This window comes from Salmo salar, chromosome ssa04 (assembly GCF_905237065.1).
Source record: "Salmo salar chromosome ssa04, Ssal_v3.1, whole genome shotgun sequence".
Lineage (NCBI taxonomy): Eukaryota > Metazoa > Chordata > Actinopteri > Salmoniformes > Salmonidae > Salmo > Salmo salar.
In genome coordinates this window covers 54,567,759-54,587,161 of record NC_059445.1, presented here as the reverse complement: position 1 = coordinate 54,587,161, position 19,403 = coordinate 54,567,759, and the positions used below count along the sequence as shown (strand labels likewise).

Below are 19,403 nucleotides of genomic sequence, written 5' to 3'. Positions count from 1 at the left end.
GAGCCTGACAGCAGAGGAGTAGTCAGTTGTTGTACAGGGTTAACGCAAGCAGGTGTGTGCGTGTGAGCAAGCAGAGTAAGACTGTGCCCTGGGCGTATCTCTCAGTACATCCTCTCAGTTGGGTAGCAGACATAAGCACATAATGACAGGAACCGTTCTTCGTGGGGGATGAGCTGACTTTAGCCATAACGGGATGAGAGGAGAGCGTTGTTGTCACTAAGGGTGTCAGCAGGCTCGGCCTGGGGCTATCCCTCCAATATCTCCACATAAACAATCCAGGGGTTTTCAGCACTGCCTGCCCTGCTACCTAGACATCTGACTGGCACCTGAATGCTCAATGGAATCCCACTGAGCCTCCATCTGTCGGTCTGTCTTTGTTCCCTGTAGTGTAGAAGCAGGTGGGCAGGCTGTTTGATGGGCCTACAGTATGCAGCCTGGACGGTTCGGAGCTTGTTTGATATTTTAGTTTAACAAGATGTGGGAGGAGAGCGGGGTGGGGTGGGGTGGGGGGGGTGTGAGTGCGGTGGGAGAGCGGTCCGTATGTGAATGTGATCTTAGACTCGGAACAGGCTTATCTAGATTTACTCGGCTTCTGCTGAAGTGTTCTATCCAAACTGTAGCCTGCCAGGTACGGACTGTAGGAATACATGGCAGTGTCAACAGGGAAGGAATTCACTTCACAGCGCTCAGAAGTCTAGTTGGTGAATCTCACAAAGTTAAACCAACAAAGAATACAATCTAACCTATGTGAACCACCTGCTCCAGTACTGTAGTCTTATCACCTCTTCCTCTCTTCCCCTGCTCTCACAGATTCCCCCTGTACCCTCGAGGAGAACGCTTTCAGTTTGAATATGGAGTCTACCTGATCAACAAGAACATCGCCCAAGTAAGACCATGGACCACTCACACACATCTGTCAGACACATACGCACACCAACTATTTCCCAGGTAAGATGTGACAAATGTGTCAGGCTGATCTGAGAAGGTCAGGTGGTCTGATGGCACTGAAAGGTTATTGTGTGGGAAACAGCCTTAGTGGTCTGCAGGTTGTTACACATGTTTTGGATGGCTCAATCATGTCCATCTGTACTGGAGCCTTGTTCCTGTGTTCCTATCCCTTTGAGTGGCCTGGAAACCCTCAATAAAAATATGGAAAAACTGGGATGCATGCAGACTCACTCACTCACTCACTCTTCTCTTCTCTTCTCTGGAAAAGGGGCCAAACTCTTGCCCTGTCTGGGCTGATGAAAGTGGATCTAATGTGTTGACCTGTGTGAGTCCCCCCTCCCTCAATCATTTAGCACCAAATACATACATTTGCAATCCATTCCCTGTCGCTGTCTCTTTCTCAAGCCAGCGGTGAGAATGTGGAATGAAGGAATTCGAATCTCTCCAATGTATTTATTAGGCAGGGCAATTAACTCCAACAGGTGGCTGGGTTCAAATGACTGCACTTTGGGAGGTTTGGACATTGACCAACCTGCTAGCTAGCTGCTATCCAAACTGCTGCCGTCCGCCTTTGTCCAACAACAAAAGAGAAAGAGATGGGGGGAACACTTTAGACAGCAAATGAAAATAACCCTAGACTGAAAATCCCCAAGGAGAGAGATCAAGGGTGCACGTTATGACCTTCATCAGCAGTACCATTTATTTTGGACAGTATGTGTGGATCCCGGGTAAATAGTGTTTTATGTTTAAAAATTCTAGATTATGTGCTTTATGCAACCAAACTGAAATCGAGAAACCATTTTTTCACGGTGTGTTTGATGTATTTTTATGATTTAAATTCTACATGAGAGGTTCATATATTTCCAGGGGTTTTTAGAGTTATAGCCTGGTGACCTTTTTTCTGTGGTGAGTTGCTCTAAATATTCTGTCTCTTCTGCTTCTCTGCCAAGTTTAGAGTTAAAATACTAGCCTTTAAAAAAAGGGTTGAGGATTGTATCATTTGATTGATATTAATGTACTGTAACTGTCATGTTTAAAGAGGGATATCACTGCTGTATGTTTGTGAGTACGTATGTGCGTGCATGCATGTATATGTGGTTGGCGAGCCAGATAATGGTGAGGTCATGCGTTCTTCTCAGTCCAGTATCTCAAAATCTAATTTGTAACATGCTTTGTAAACAACAGGTGTAGACTAACAGTGAAATGCTTACTTACTACAGGCCCTTCCCAACAATGCAGAGAGGGAAAAAATAGATCATTTTTCAATTATAACACTAGAAATAAATGTGCAATGAGTAATGGTAACTTGGCTATATACACGGTGTACCACTAACAAGTCGATGTGCAGGGGTACGAGGTAATTGAGGTAGATATGAACATATAGGTAGGGATGAAGTGACTATGCAACAGGATAGATGAACAGTAGCAGCAGTGTATGAATTAATGCAGAAAGGGTCAATGCAGCTAGTCCTGGTAGCTACTGTATTTGGTTAACTATTTAAATATTTATTAGTCTTATAGCTTGTGGGTAGAAGCTGTTCAGGGTCCTGTTGGTTCCAGACTTGCTGCATCGTTACCACTTGCTGTGCGGTAGCAGAGAGAACAGTCTATGTCAGACAATTTTTAGGGTGTTCCTCTGACACCACCTGGTATAGAGGTCCTGGATGGCAGGGAGCTCAGCCCCAGTGATATACTGGGCCATATGCACTACCCTCTGTAGTGCCTTGCGGTTGGATGCCAAGCTGTTGCCATACCAAGTGGTGATGCAGCCAGTCAATATGCTCTCAATGGTGCAGCTGTATAACGTTTTGAGTATCTCAGGGCCCATGACAAATAGTTTCAGCCTCCTGAGGGGGAAGAGGCGTTGTTGTGCCTTCTTGTGTAGACCATGATTACATAATTCCATTATTCCTTACATGGAACCGAAACCGGCTGCGCCATCGTGCATAAATGTATTTTGTCCCCCTACACCAAACGCGATCACGACACGCAGGTTAAAATATCAAAACAAACTCTGAACCAATGACATTAATTTGGGGAGAGGTCGAAAAGCATTTAACATGAATGGCAATTTGGCTAGTTAGCTTGCACTTGCTAGCCAATTTGTCCTATTTAGCTAGCTTGCTGTTGCTAGCTAATTGTCCTGGGATATAAACATTGAGATGTTATGTTACCTGAAATGCACAAGGTCCTCTACTCCGCCAATTAATCCACACATAAAACGGTCAACCGAATCGTTTCTAGTCATCTCTCCTCCTAGGCTTTTTCATCTTTGAATTTATATGGTGATTGGCATCTACACTTTCATAGTATTACCACGACAACCGGCAAAACAGTTCGTCTTTCAATCACCCATGTGGGTATAACCAATGAGGAGATGGCACGTGGGTACCTGCTTCTATAAACCAATGAGGAGATGGGAGAGGCAGGACTTGCAGTGCGATCTGCATCAGAAATAGGAATTACTTCTATTTTAGCCCTTGGCAACGCAGACGCTCATTGGCTCGCGCGAGCAGTGTGGGTGCAATAATTGAATACCATAGATGCCTAAATTTATTTTGCAACGCTTGCAGACGCGATGCGAGCGGTGTAGTCAGGGATGTGGAAAACGAGAAACTTGAAGCCCTCTCCACTACAGCCCGTCGATGTGAATGGGGGGCATGCTCGGCCCTCCGTTTCCTGTAGTCCACGATCAGCTCCTTTGTCTTGCTGACGTTGAGGGAGAGGTTGTTGCCAGGTCACTGACCTCCTCCCTATAGGCTGTCTCGTCGTTGGTGATCAGGCCAACCACCGTCGTGTCGTCAGCAAACTTAATGATGGTGTTGGAGTCGTGGGTGAACAAGGAGTACAGGAGGGGACTAAGCACGCAACCCTGAGGGGCCCCCGTGTTAAGGGTCAGTGTGGTGTATGTGTTGTTGCCTACCCTCACCACCTGCATCTTATGAACTCCATATGTGACTGGAGCGATGTTTAGGATGAGTTACTGGGCCGTCTCAAAATCAACATAAGTGCACCGCATGGATCAGCTCCCTGCAGCTGACAATGGAAGTGAAACATTGTTCCAGAGCAGTGAAAGTTGTAAACATATCATAGTAGATCTAGCGGAACCCACCACAAAGACAGTTTTCCAACCATCTATAGGGAATCGCTGTACATCGCATGACTCCTGTGTCTCATCACTCTGTTCCGCTGCCATCACACGTGTTCTAGTAGTTTGGGGGAATGCATGAAGCGACAGACGCAACACTGTCACGCTACATGTCATTTCTTCCTTTTTAAAGTGGATATGGGTTTCCCCCAACCCTGACCGTTTCAGACCACTTTATCTGGGAGAACTGGTTTGCGTCCCAGTGACGTTAGAGTAGAGACCACGGTATGGTTCTTAATACTCTGAAGGCTTTATTAGGAAATGGCTGCTTTCATGACCCCCCAACCGTATTAGAAACACTGAGACTAGCTTTTCCACTCACTAATATCATTTACCAATAGAGACAGCGCTTTGCGTTGCTTCGCAGGCTGGTTGTTATTATTGTGTTTGTTTTTTTAAAATGTTTTTCTCTCTAGGGATGTGCTCCTTAAGTTGCGCCCGGCCGGGGTTGGGCTGCCACGGTGTGTAGCGTCTGGCTGCTGTCACAATGCACAACTCTGGTTACACAGCGACACACACACACTGGGCCAGTGGTGGATGTGAGACATTATACTTCCATCTTTTATTAAGTTGGCTGGCGTGGAAAGTGATATGGCAAAGCTGGAGGGCCAGCTTTGAAGTGGCAGCCTGGGAATAGGTTGTTTTTATTTCGGCCTTATGTCAGGAGGTCAGTGTGTGTGTGTGTGTGTGTGTGTGTGTGTAGGGGATGGTGTAGGTGTGTGTAGTGGGGTGGTGTAGGCGTGTGAAGTGGGGTGGTGTAGGTGTGTGTGGGGTGGTGTAGTGGGGTGGTGTAGGTGTGTGAAGTGGGGTGGTGTAGGTGTGTGTGGGGTGGTGTAGGTGGGGTGGTGTAGGTGTGTGTAGTGGGGTGGTGTAGGTGTGTGTAGGGGATGGTGTGTGTAGTGGGGTGGTGTAGGTGTGTGTAGGGGATAGTGTATGTGTGTGTAGGGGATGGTGTAGTGGGGTGGTGTAGGTGTGTGTAGTGGGGTGGTGTAGGGGTGGTGTAGGTGTGTGTAGTGGGGTGGTGTAGGGGATGGTGTGTGTGAAGTGGGGTGGTGTAGGTGTGTGTAGTGGGGTGGTGTAGGTGTGTGTAGGGGGTGGTGTAGGTGTGTGTAGGGGATGGTGTGTGAAGGGGGTGGTGTATGTGTGTGTGTGTAGTGGGGTGGTGTAGGTGTGTTGTGGTGTAGGGGTGGTGTAGGGGATGGTGTGTGAAGGGGATGGTGTATGTGTGTGTGTAGTGGGGTGGTGTAGGTGTGTGTAGTGGGGTGGTGTAGGGGTGGTGTAGGGGATGGTGTGTGTAGTGGGGTGGTGTAGGTGTGTGTAGTGGGGTGGTGTAGGTGTGTGTAGGGGGTGGTGTAGGTGTATGTAGTGGGGTGGTGTATGTGTGTGTAGGGGATGGTGTGTGTAGTGGTGTAGGTGTGTGTAGGGGATGGTGTGTGTAGGGGATGGTGTGTGTAGGGGATGGTGTGTGTAGGGGATGGTGTGTGTAGGGGATGGTGTAGAGGATGGTGTGTGTAGTGGGGTGGTGTAGGTGTGTAGTGGTGTAGGTGTGTGGGGTGGTGTAGGGGGTGGTGTAGGTGTGTGTGTGTGTGTAGTGGGTGGTGTAGGTGTGTGTAGTGGGTGGTGTAGGTGTGTGTGTGTAGTGGGGTGGTGTAGGTGTGTGTAGTGGGGTGGTGTAGGTGTGTGTAGGGGGGTGGTGTAGGTGTGTGTAGTGGGGTGGTGTAGGTGTGTGAAGTGGGATGGTGTAGGTGTGTTTAGGGGATGGTGTGTGTAGGTGTGTGTAGTGGGGTGGTGTAGGTGTGTTTAGGGGATGGTGTGTGTAGGTGTGTGTAGTGGGGTGGTGTAGGTGTGTGTAGGGGATGGTGTGTGTAGTGGGGTGGTGTAGGTGTGTGTAGGGGGTGGTGTAGGTGTGTGTAGGGGATGGTGTGTGAAGGGGATGGTGTATGTGTGTGTAGGGGATGGTGTAGTGGGGTGGTGTAGGTGTGTGTAGTGGGGTGGTGTAGGGGTGGTGTACGGGATGGTGTTTGTAGTGGGGTGGTGTAGGTGTGTGTAGTGGGGTGGTGTAGGTGTGTGTAGTGGGGTGGTGTAGGTGTATGTAGTGGGGTGGTGTAGGTGTGTGTATGGGATGGTGTGTGTAGTGGGGTGGTGTAGGTGTGTGTAGGGGATGGTGTGTGTAGGGGATGGTGTAGGTGTGTGTAGGGGATGGTGTAGGGGTGGGGTGGTGTAGGGGATGGTGTAGGTGTGTGTAGTGGGGTGGTGTAGGTGTGTGTAGTGGTGTAGGTGTGTGTAGTGGTGTAGGTGTGTGGGGTGGTGTAGGTGTGTGTGTGTAGTGGGGTGGTGTAGGTGTGTGTGTGTGGGGTGGTGTAGGTGTGTGTGTGTGTGTGTGTGTAGTGGGGTGGTGTAGGTGTGTGTGTGTGTGTGTGTAGTGGGGTGGTGTAGGTGTGTGTGTGTAGTGGGGTGGTGTAGGTGTGTGTGTGTAGTGGGGTGGTGTAGGTGTGTGTGTAGTGGGGTGGTGTAGGGGATGGTGTAGGTGTGTGTAGTGGGGTGCATTGGGTGTCAGGTGGCAATAAGGGCTCCCTTTCAGCTTCCTTTGTCTGACAAGACGGTTGCGTACACAGATTAGCAAGTGCAGCGAAATGCTTGTGTTTCTAACAGTACAGTAATACCTGGCAATAAAAAACAATTCACACATAATACATTTTTTTTTATTAAGAAATATCAGAACAAGCAATGTCAGAGACTGGAATATCAATATATATACATGGTGTGTATAGAGAGTATATGAATAGAAAAGGTGTGTACAGCAGTAGTTATATAGGATGAGCCTTAACTAGAATACAGTATATACATATAAAGTGGGTGAACTTGATTAAAGTGACAAGTGTTCAATGATGCGCTATGTAAATAGGGCCCTACAGAATGCTCTCAATGGTGCATCTTTAGAAGTTTGTGAGGGTCTTAGGATCCAAGGTGAATTTATTCAGCCTCCTGGGGTTGAAGAGCCACTGTTGGGGCACCTTCACCACGCTGTCTGTGTGAAGGGACCATTTCAGGTTGTCGGTTGTGGACATCTTGAAGCAAGTGGGAACAACAGAGAGTTTGGAAAGATTAAATATGTACATAAACACTCCAGCCAGCTGGTCTGCACATGCTCTAAGGACGTGACTTGAGATGCCGTCTGGGCCGGCAGCCTTGTCGGGGTTAACACACTTAAATGACTGACGGAGATCAAGAGCACACAGTCCCTGTGAGCTTCGGGGGCCCTCTTTGGCTGCTCAGTGTTTTCCTCGAAGCGGGCAAAGATGTTTAGCAAATCCGGGAGCGAGGCGTCGGTGTCCGCGACATGGCAGCCTTTCCCTTTGTAATCTGTGATTGTCTGGAATACCTGCCACATGTCTCGTGTCTCAGCCGTTGAATTGCGACTCCATTTTGTCCATGTGCTGTAATTTTGCCTGTTTGATTGCCTTATGGAGGTCATAGCTAGACTGCACATGTCCATGTTCACTGTCACATTTAATGTGGTGGTTCGCGCTTTTAGTTTTGTGCAAATGCTGCCATCTAAGTTTCTGTTTGTATAAATTCTAATCGTCACAGTGGGAACAACATCCTCTATGCACTTCCTGATTAACCCAGTCACCTAGTCAGTGTGTATACGTCGATACTATTCTCAGAGGCGATCCAGAACATTTCGCAGTCCACGTAATCAAAACAATCCGATTGGTTAGACCAATGTTGAACAGTCTTAACCCCAGGAACTTCCTGTTTAAGTCTCTGCCTATAGGTGGGGAAGGAGCAGATTGGATGCGTGATAAGGTTTGCCGAAAGGAGGGCGGAAGAGGACCATGAAGCCATCCTGGAAGTTAGAGTAGCAATGATCCAGGGTCTGTGTTGCATGTAGCGCAGGAGATGTGTTGATAAAATTTTGGCAGTGTTTTTCTCTGATTTCCTTTTATTAAAGTCCCCAGCTACAATAAATGCGGCCTCAGGATATGCGGTTTCTAGTTTGTCTTTGAGAGCCGTCGTGGAGTTGGCTTGGGGTGAATATACACGGCAGTGACAATGACCGAAGAACATTCTCTATGCCTTTGATGATGAGGTATTCCAGATCAGAATAAAAAAGGACTTGAATTCCTGTACGTTAACACAATCACACCATGAGTTGTTCATCATGAAACAAACCCCTCCCCCTTCTGTTTACCGGAGAGTTCTTTCTCTCTATCCGCGCGAGGGGGAGAGTGTACAATATGGCGCCGTCAGAGATGGTCGCCTCGCTTTGAATCCTCAGGAAACTATGCAATTTTTAGTTTTTTAATGTATTATTTCTTACATTGTTACCCCAGAAAATCTTTATTCTTATAACATACAGCCGGGAAGAACGATTGGATATAAGAGCAACGTCAACTTCCCAACATTACGACTTTCCCAAAGCGTATCCTTTGTTCGGACCACCACCCAGGACAATGGATCTAATCCTAGAAGCCGACCCAAAACAACAACCTGGTCAGGCTCCGTAGGCGTGCACATCGCCCACCACTTCCGAGTATACTACTCGCCAATGTCCAGTCTCTTGACAACAAGGTAGATGAAATTCGAGCAAGTGCTGCCTTCCAGGGAGACAGAGATTGTAACATTCTCTGTTTCACAGAAACATGGCTCTCTCGGGATCTGTTGTCGGAGTTGGTTCAGCCAGCGGGCTTCTTCATGCATCGAGGCCGACAGAGAAACACCTCTTTGGGGAGAAGGGTGGGGGTGTATGCTTCATGATTAACTACTCATGGTGTAATCATAACAACATACATGAACTTAAGTTCTTCTGCTCACCCAACCTAGAATTCCATACAAATCAAATGGAGGCCATATCTCCCAAGAGAGTTCTTGTCAGTTATCGTCAGAGCTGCGTATATACTCCCTCAAGCAGACACCACAACGTCCCTCAAGGAACTCCACTGGACTCTAGGTAAACTGGAAACCATACACAGTGGGGGAAAAAAGTATTTGATCCCCTGCTGATTTTGTACGTTTGCCCACTGATAAAGAAAGGATCAGTCTATAATTTTAATGGTAGGTTTATTTGAACAGTGAGAGACAGAATAACAACAAAATTATCCAGAAAAATGCATGTCAAAAATGTTATAAATTGATTTGCATTTTAATGAGGGAAATAAGTATTTGACCCCCTCTCAATCAGAAAGATTTCTGGCTCCCAGGTGTCTTTTATACAGGTAACGAGCTGAGATTAGGAGCACACTGTTGAAGGGAGTGCTCCTAACCGCAGCTTGTTACCTGTAAAAAAAGACACCTGTCCACAGAAGCAATCAATCAATCAGATACCAAACTCTCCACCATGGCCAAGACCAAAGAGCTCTCCAAGGATGTCAGGGACAAGATTGTAGACCTACACAAGGCTGGAATGGACTACAAGACCATCGCCAAGCAGCTTGGTGAGAAGGTGACAACATTTGGTGCGATTATTCGCAAATGGAAGAAACACAAAAGAACTGTCAATATCCCTCGGCCTGTGGCTCCATGCAAGATCTCACCTCGTGGGGTTGCAATGATCATGAGAACGGTGAGGAATCAGCCCAGAACTACATGGGAGGATCTTGTCAATGATCTCAAGGCAGCTGGGACCATAGTCACCAAGAAAACAATTGGTAACACATTACGCCGTGAAGGACTGAAATCCTGCAGCGCCCGCAAGGTCCTCCTGCTCAAGAATACATATGCATGCCCGTCTGAAGTTTGCCAATGGAACATCTGAATGATTCAGAGGACAACTGGTGAAAGTGTTGTGGTCAGATGAGACCAAAATGGAGCTCTTTGGCATCAACTCAACTCGCCGTGTTTGGAGGAGGAGGAATGCTGCCTATGACCCCAAGAACACCATCTCCACCGTCAAACATGGAGGTGGAAACATATGCTTTGGGGGTGTTTTTCTGCTAAGGGGACAGGACAACTTCACCGCATCAAAGGGATGATGGACCGGGCCATGTACCGCCAAATCTTGGGTGAGAACCTGCTTCTCTCAGCCAGGGCATTGAAAATGGGTCGTGGATGGGTATTCCAGCATGACAATGACCCAAAACACACGGCCAAGGCGACAAAGGAGTGGCTCAAGAAGAAGCACATTAAGGTCCTGGAGTGGCCTAGCCAGTCTCCAGACCTTAATCCCATAGAAAATCTGTGGAGGGAGCTGAAGGTTCGAGTTGCCAAACGTCAGCCTCGAAACCTTAATGACTTGGAGAAGATCTGCAAAGAGGAGTGGGACAAAATCCCTCCTGAGATGTGTGCAAACCTGGTGGCCAACTACAAGAAACGTCTGACCTCTGTGATTGCCAACAAGGGTTTTGCCACCAAGTACTAAGTCATGTTTTGCAGAGGGGTCAAATACTTATTTCCCTCATTAAAATGCAAATCATTTTATAACATTTTTGACATGCGTTTTTCTGGATTTGTTTGTTGTTATTCTGTCTCTCACTGTTCAAATAAACCTACCATTAAAATTATAGACTGATCATTTCTTTGTAAGTGGGCAAACGTACAAAATCAGCAGGGTATCAAATATATTTTTCCTCCACTGTATCCTGAGGCTACATTTGTTGTAGCTGGGGATTTTAACAAAGCACATTTGAGAGCAAGGCTACCTAAATTCTATCAGCATATTGATTGCAGTACTTGTGTGGGTAATACCCTCAATCACTGCTTATCTAACTTATGCAATGCATACAAGGCCCTCCCTTCTGCAAATCCAACCACGACTCCATCTTGTTCCTACCGTCTTAAAGGCAGAAACTCAAACAGGCTATACCCGTGTCTAGAATCATTCACGTTTCAAGATTGTTTTGATCACACGGACTGGGAAATGTTCCGTGTAGCCTCAGAGAACAACATCTATCTATACGCTGACTCTGTGAGTGAGTTTATAAGGAAGTGCATTGGAGATGTTGTACCCACTGTTACTATTAAAACCTACCCTAACCAGAAACCGTAGATGGATGGCGACATTCGCACAAAACTGAAAGTGCGAACCACAGCATTTAACCATGGAAAGAGGTCTGGGAATATGGCTGAATATAAAAAGTGTAGTTATTCCCTCCGCAAGGCAATCAAACAAGCGAAATGTCGGTATAGGGACAAAGTGGAGTCGCAATTCAACAGCTCAGACACAATACTTGTGGCAGAGTCTACAGGCAACCACGGACTACAAAAAGAAACCAGCCATGTCACGGACACCGACGTCACACTTCCAAACTAAACACCATCTTTGCCCACTAACAAGGACTGCGGCCCCCTCTCCTTCTCCGTGACCGACGTGAGTAAGACATTTAAACGTGTTAACCCCCGCAAGGCTGCTGGCTCAGACGGCATCCATTGACGCGTCTTCAGAGCATGTGCAGACCAGCTGGCTGGTGTGTTTATGGACATATTCAATCGCTCACAATCCCAGTCTGCTGTCCCCACATGCTTCAAGATGGCCAACCTTGTTTCTGTACCCAAGAAGGCAAAGATAACTGAACTAAATGACTACCGTCCCGTAGCACTCACTTTTGTCATCATGAAATGCTTTGAGGACTAGTCAAGGATCATATCACCTCCACCTTACCTGCCACCCTAGACCCACTTCAGTTTGCATAACACCCCAACAGGTCCACAGTCGATGCAATCGCCATCACACTGCACACTGCCCCATCCCATCTGGACACAAGGAAAACCTATGTAAGAATGCTGTTCATTGACTACAGCTCAGCATTCAACACCATAGTACCCTCCAAGCTTATCTTCAAGCTGGAGGCCCTGGGTCTCACCCCCCTATCCATATCGACGGGACAGTAGTGGAGAAGGTGGAAAGTTTTAAGTTCCTCGGCGTACACATCACGGACAAATTGAAATGGTCCACCCACACAGACAGTGTGGTGAAGAAGGCACAACAGCGCCTCTTCAACCTCTGGAGGCTGAAGAGATTTGGTTTGTCATCGAAAACCCTGAAAAACTGGTACAGCAACTGCACAGCCCTCAACCACAAGGCTCCCTAGAGGGTGGTGCGCTCTGCACAACGCATCACCGGGGGCAAACTACCTGCCCTCAAAGACACCTACAGCACCCGATGTCACAGGATGGCCAAAAAGATCATCAAGGACAACTACCACCTGAGCCACTGCCTGTTCACCCCGCTATCATCCAGAAGGTAAGGTCAGTACAGGTACATCAAAGCTGGGACCGAGAGACTGAAAAACAGCTTCTATCTCAAGGCCATCAGACTGCTAAACAGCAATCACTAACTCAGAAAGGCTGCTGCCTACATAGACTCAAATCACTGGCCACTTTAATAAATGGATCACTAGTCACTTTAAACAGTGCCACTTTAATAATGTTATATCTCACACTACTCATCTCATATGTATATACTGTACCTTGTACCATCTATTGCACCTTGCCTATGCCGCTCGGCCATCGCTCATCCATATATTTATATGTTCATATTCTTATTCCCTCCTTTAGATTTGAGTGTATTAGGTAGTTGTTGGCGAATTGCTAGCGCAGTAATATCTAACAAGTAATCTGTCGGAACTAGAAGCACAAGCATTTCGCTACACTCGCATTAACGTCTGCTAACCATGTGTATGTATTTGATTTGAACCCAGCTAGCTGGATGGACGGGGACAATATATCCGAAGAGAGCTATGATTCCCTAAAACAGAGTATTTTACAGTCCCTGATGTCTCTCTGGAAGGAGATCCTTGCCTTGAGCTCCTCTACTTTGTCCAAGGACTGAGCGCTAGTGAGTACTATACTCGACAGTGGTGGATGGTATGGACTCCCCCTGAGTCTGACTAGGGCCCCAGTCCTTCTACATCTTTTATGTCATTGGCATTTTGGGGCAGCCCCCGGGTTGAATAGAGCTGCATCCGGAAGTTCAAACAAAGGATCCAGGTCAGGGAAGTCGTATTTCTGCAAAAATTTCTGGTGTGACTGCTGATCTAATATCCAAAAGTTATTTCTGGCTGTAGGTAATAATACAAGAAACGTTCTGAGAAGAAAATATAAATAATAACACAAAAAATGAAATATTGCGAAGTTGACTAGAAGCTTGAAACAGGGCGACCCTGTCTGTCTGCTCCATCTTGTTACTTGGACAGAACCCTGTTTGCCCTCCTTTTTCCTTCCTTGTGCGGTCTGCAAATGGCATTGCAACACAAACGACTCCCAAATGGATACTAGGATTTGAAGTGGAGACATTTGCAAGTTTCTCTGCTCCCTATTTGCACCCCAGTAACATGATTTAAGCATTGCTAATGCCTTGTGCTTCTCACAGAGGGGCCTGTCCTATTCTAGCCCCTTTGAATGAGTGAACTACGTAATGAAGTGAGTGGTGTATGGCTGCTCCTTCCCTCCAGAGCAGGAGGCCACAGGTGTTGAAAGTGTCTTTGCAGGGGGCAGAATCACTAAACCCTCAGATCCTGGGTTTCACACGGACAAATTAGCCAAGTTTGTGAGACTGGGAAAGCTGGATCTCTGCCATGCTGCTGTGTTCTCGCTCTATCTCGCTCTCTCCTCCCTGTTATCCATGCGCTCTTTTGTGAAACAGGCATGTGGGCCTGATTAGACTCCAAAAGACGCTATATGAAGATTGAAGGGTGGGGGAATGAGTGTAGGGGTAGGTTGGTGAGGGGGTTGGGGGGCACAACAATTAGCTCTGAGTCACTAAGCCAGGGGTATCGTATTTGCTTGGTCTGGGAGCAGGATGCTCTGTGTTGCATGGGAATTAAAATGAGACCAACCTGGAGCTAGCTGACGGAAGGAGGGGGAAGCAGAAGGCATGGGCACACCACCATGCCCAGCAATGAGGTCCATGGGGAAAACCTTCCACTTGCATGGCTCTGTCAACCTCCAAACTCCAGCCTCCAGGTCTCTGGCTGAGCACAACCGCATTACCCACAATGCACCCTTGGCGGTGCCTCTGGCCATGCTGGTGGTCTGGAGCATGTCAAAGTAATGCACCAGCCATTGAGCGAGAGTGGTGGCTCCATAAAACAAGGCTATGACTCATGAGGGAGCCACTGTGTTTAGTGGTTAGTGGAGGTGCCTGGCTGGGCTGCCAGCATGCTGCGTTGGGAACAGGAGCATGAGCTGGGACGTAGCTAGCTTTTATTGCTGGAGCCAAGCGGTTGGAAAAGGCAGGTGTTCTAGCCTGATTGGAGAGTGATCTTAACCAATGAATGACAATAATAAAGATAATTGTTATTGGTGGAGCCCAGCGGTTGGAAAAGAAGGCAGAAGGTGTTCTAGCTTGGCTGACAGGATGTCCGATTGGAGAGTGATCTTAACCAATGATTATGATAATAATGATGTGGAGTGGTGGAGATGCCGTCAGCTATTTTTGGTAGTTTATTTGTTTACGTATCCTAGCCGTCCGTGTATAGTATGCATCAGTGTTACAACTCTGTCTCTTTCCCTTCCTCTCTCTCCACCATCACCTACTCTCTCTTTTCCATCTTTTCTATCCTCCATGCTTACTATTTGAGTCTTTCTCTCCTTTACATAACTTCCGCTCCTCACCTTTCTGACAAAGCTCATTTTGAACCCCAACAGGAGTGGTGTGAGAACTTCTTGGCAGGATAGCCTCCTGTGTCTGTCTCACTTGATGATGTTCACAGTGGATAGAAACCGTATTAGCACAACTCAGGGCATCGTGCTACAGAGTTAGAACACTACCCAGACCCCTCCTCCGTATTGGCTGCTTTCCCTCTCTTTGGAACCCAGTCAGAGCTGCATAGCATGTGTAACTCTGACTGAATGTTCACAACGCCCCCGTCAAAATTATCTCCAGCTATTACCTTATTTCCTTGGTTGGTTATTTTCTTTTTTATGGATGGATTTCAGCCAGGCCTACAATGGGGCTTTGTGACCTGAATAAGCTGGCAATGATTTATTACTGAAATTAAGAGGATAGAACTGGACATTACACGTTACTTTAGGTTTTCCATGGACGCATGTTGGCATTTCCCTAAACCGTTGTGTGTTTACCTTTGGTCAGTCATCGTTCAACCTACAAGGCTCCAGAATAACTCCCTGTACACAACAGTATGTCATGTACTGTCTGTATACAATTATTTATATACACAGGGGGTGCTGTTTTGAAGGCACTCCCCACCCATTTAAACAAATATTTTGGAAGAATAGAAATGCATTTATTCATTTCTACATTTGTTTTTTGCCACATTTATTCTAGTGCAGACCCCTTAATGCATACTTTTAAATTATATTATGTGAGCTAAACATAAACAATTTAAAAAATATAAATATATTAAAACCTTTTCCTAAAATTAGACTTTTTAGGAAGTTTAATGTTACTATCCACACTACAACAACAACAAAAACGCTTAAATACATGTAACTTTGTCCTTGAAACATTTAATTGAAATACTGTTGAATTCTATTCATTCCTATGGAGAGAACTGCTTCTTCTGGGGAGTGCAGAGACTTGTGGTCCGTGACTCAACCCCACAGCCTGGTCTGTCCAGGGTTCAGAAGAATCCAACATATCGAGTCAGTCTGCACTCTGCACAATCCCCTCTTAAACAACCAGCCTCTTTCTTTTGTTCTGCTCATCTGCCTCCGCAAAACGTCACAAACCGGTCCTCCCAAACCCCAAAGGCAGCAACACACTGTACCCTGTTTGTTTACCTGACCCTGATCCCATCCCCACCCCCATTACATACATACACCTCATCAAGAGGGACAGCAGGACCTGGAGTTGATCAGCTTCCCAAACCAAACTGCCTGCTGCCACTCACTCGCTCGCCGATCTACTCTTCCTCCACAAAGGCAACATCGGTTTTCAATTTCACCGGGATTGATGTGGTAAACCTGTGGCGTAATGGATGGGACAGACACGCCCAGAGATGCAGCTTCTCAATGTACTGCACTTTACATCCCCCCCCTCCAACTCCCTCTGAGGAGGGAGGGAGCAAGTCAAGTTCTCTTTGAGACCGCAGGAAGGGTCATAAACATGTGTCTGTTTTTGTTTTAGCCTGGTGGTGAAGAATTGCTGCGATCCTCAAAGCAAAGTCCCATATGGCCGCATGCGGAGGAATAACTGGCTGGGTAATAGGCCCTTTACATCTAATTCGAAGCCCGCTCCACACCCCTGCCTCTGACAATGTGGTTTACATTGTAATGGCATTAAGCTGCCACTTTAAAGGGGATCTCTCTAACTTCTCAGACAGTAAAAAGCACTTCATTAGTCAACTTTATTTGTCACATTTCAAGCAAGAAATTGTTTTTGGCAGAGTGTAAGTGGGTTAAGTAAACGGGTAAGGGAGAGAGAGGATTGATGCCCGCTGGATTGAGAGATTGTTAACAGTCTAGCAATAACAGCACCAGAGAGGGAGAACTCTGACAGCTGTCCAACCCTCTCTCACATTATTTATGAACTCCCCACACCTGGGTTCAAATAGGATTTGTTTTCTTTCAAACACTTTCTGCGTTTGAGGGTCCCTTGATAGGAAGGGTTTCCAGATCTTTTATTTCTTCTTGCAAAGTTGCCTTAGCATATTCACGCAAGTTGTTTGCTCTGCGACTCCCGTTTTTCGGATTGCATCTTCTCAGGTCCCGGTAGGGTAAGCTAAACTCTGTGTGAACTGTGTGTACTGTCAGTCTGTCACCAACAGCCTGTGGGTATGACAGCTCTCCCATACCTATCCCCTAATATCTGAGGACATCGGGCTTCCTTGTCTTGTGCTGACTGAGCCCACCAGCTAGAGTGTGTGTTGGCCTCCGTACTCCGGTGCTAACCTTGTCAAGATATCCTCCACTGCTGTGCTCGTATTTTTGTTGTTTTTATTTAATCTTTATTTAACTAGGCAAGTCAGTTAAGAACAGATTCTTATTTACAATGACGGCCTACCAAAAGGCAAGAGACCACCTGCAGGGACGGGGGCTGGGATTAAAACTAAATTAAATAAAAATCTAGGACGAAACACACATCACGACAAGAGAGACAACACTACATAAAGAGAGGCCTAAGACAACAACATAGCATGGCAGCAACACATGACAACACAGCATCGTAGTAACACAACATGACAACACAGCATGGTAGCAACACAACATGGCAGAAGCACAACAGAAGCACAGACAACAGCACAAAGGGCAAGAATGTAGAGACAACAATACATCATGCAAAGCAGCCACAACTGTCAGTAAGTGTCCATGATTGAGTCTTTAAATGAGGAGATTGAGATAAAACTGCCCAGTTTGAATGTTTGTTGCAGCTCGCTCCAGTCGCTACCTACAGCGAACTGAAAAGAGGAGCGAACCAGGGACGTGTGCGCTTTGGGAACCTTTAACAGAATGTGACTGGCAGAACTGGTGTTGTATGTGGAGGAGGAGGGCTGCAGTAGATATCTCAGAGAGGGGGGAGTGAGGCCTAAGAGGGTTTTATAAATAAGCATCAAGCAGTGGGTCTTTCAACGGGTATACAGAGATGACCAGTTTACAGAGGAGTATAGAGTGCAGTGATGTGTTCTATAAGGAGCATTGGTGGCAAATCTGATGGCCGAAGAACATCCAGCCGCTTGAGAGCAACCTTACCTGCCGATCTATAAATTACATCTCTGTAATCTAGCATGTGTAGGATGGTCATCTAAATCAACGTTAGTTTGGCAGCTGGGGTGAAAGAGGAGCGATTGCGATCGAGGAAACCAAGTCTAGATTTAACTTTAGCCTGCAGCTTTGATATGTGCTGAGAGAAGTTATCAAGGCCACGGGGCACTAGTCGTCCTTCAACTATTTAAAACTCAAACGGGTTACTTACCTAGATAACCACCTCTTGGAAGGCTGTTAGCCTAGCCAGCTATAAAACGTGAGATTCGGATTGCCTCCTCCTGGTGTTCCTTCTCCCCTTGTATTACTAGCATGCTACAAGCTAGCTAGCGAGCTAGTTTACAAACTCAACCTAGCTGCCACTGTGTAGTCAGCTTGGCTTACTAAACAACAACCATTCGTGCGTGTTTCACATAAATAAGCCCCCTGCTCCAGCCCTGTGGTCATAGCTAGCCTCGCCCCAAATTATTTTGCAGTTGCTGTACAGCTCCCGCCAGATTATTGTAGCTCTCTACTGTGTATTGTGGTAGGTGTCCTATATAGTTTCCTGTTACTATTATGTTAGTTAGTTGATGAGTCAGTGTATTGCATAAGAAAGATTTGCTATTGATATTTTATTATTTATTTTCTTCACATTCTGAGCTGAGAGAACACCGCATCACCGTGATGCTGGGCATGCATGGCTGCTCCTTTTGTTGAGCTGAATTACAAGTAGAATATGATCATGACCTGTGCCCTGCCCACCTGCGTGAGGCCCTTTCTGGCCCCTGGACTTAACTGCGCCATCCTGCCTGTGAAGGTGAGGGAAGTGCGGCTAGCCAGAGTTGAGGTCCTGGTTTTCACTGATAATTTTACCAGCATCCGGCATTGTTCACCCGGACCCACCCAGGGCCACCAAAAGAGGGAAAGCCCACGAAACGCTTCTGCATTCCTTCAAGCCCTCTGAGTCAGTCCTCTATCTAGCATACCCTCCAGAATGGGGGCCGCAACAGAGGACTCAGATAGCCGGGACGGTGACCTGCTGTCCACTCGGCCAACCAACCGGCACTTTAGTGACCAGGATGATGACACGCCCAACACGATGAAGGAGGTGCCAACCAGTGTTGTGGACCCAATCAGTCTCAACGCTAAAGATGGGTCAGAGGAGTCATTCCGAGGCTCTGATCACATGAAGTCAGAAGAAAGCTCTGCCTCACTATGCGCGGTCCTGCGTGCAACCTTAACTAGGCTAGAGCTTGCCACAGCAGCTAACCCATTCTTTAAGAAGGCCCCGGCAGCTATACCGTTCAGCGTGTCATCTTCACCAGCATTTCTTACGGAGCTTCAGAGATGCTGGGCTGACCCGCAGGGCTCTTGCCCACCACGGCAAGGACAGTAGGATGCTATCTGCCATGCGTGACGCAAAACAACATGGGCTGGTCCATATGCTTAAGGTGGATGAATGCATAGCAGAGCTAATGCTCTCCCCAGATGAAGCACTAAAGGATGATGCCCACTGCCCCAGACCTCCGTGCAGGGCCAAAGATGAGCTACTGTCACGGGCCTAAGACACAGCAGCCCACGTGGCCTGCATTGGGAATGCCCTCTCAGTGCACATGCTAGCACAGAATAGGATGCTCCAGCCATAGCACGCAGACCTGGATGTCTGCAACCTGAATGACGCATCTCTTCAAGCGTTTGTGTTCATGACCAGAGAGCTGGGCAG

General features: G+C 47.0%; 1 protein-coding gene across 2 annotated transcripts in view; it reads left to right on the top strand.

Annotated features, from left to right (window-relative positions):
- The window catches only part of LOC106603537 (UV radiation resistance-associated gene protein), a 145,130-nt gene that overhangs the window by 64,270 nt on the left and 61,457 nt on the right, over positions 1–19,403 (top strand). For both annotated transcript variants that reach the window (XM_014197365.2, XM_045717107.1), the window contains exon 13: positions 811–886. In XM_014197365.2, coding sequence (XP_014052840.2) covers positions 811–886 — 76 coding nt within the window. The remainder of the gene's footprint in view (positions 1–810; positions 887–19,403) is intronic.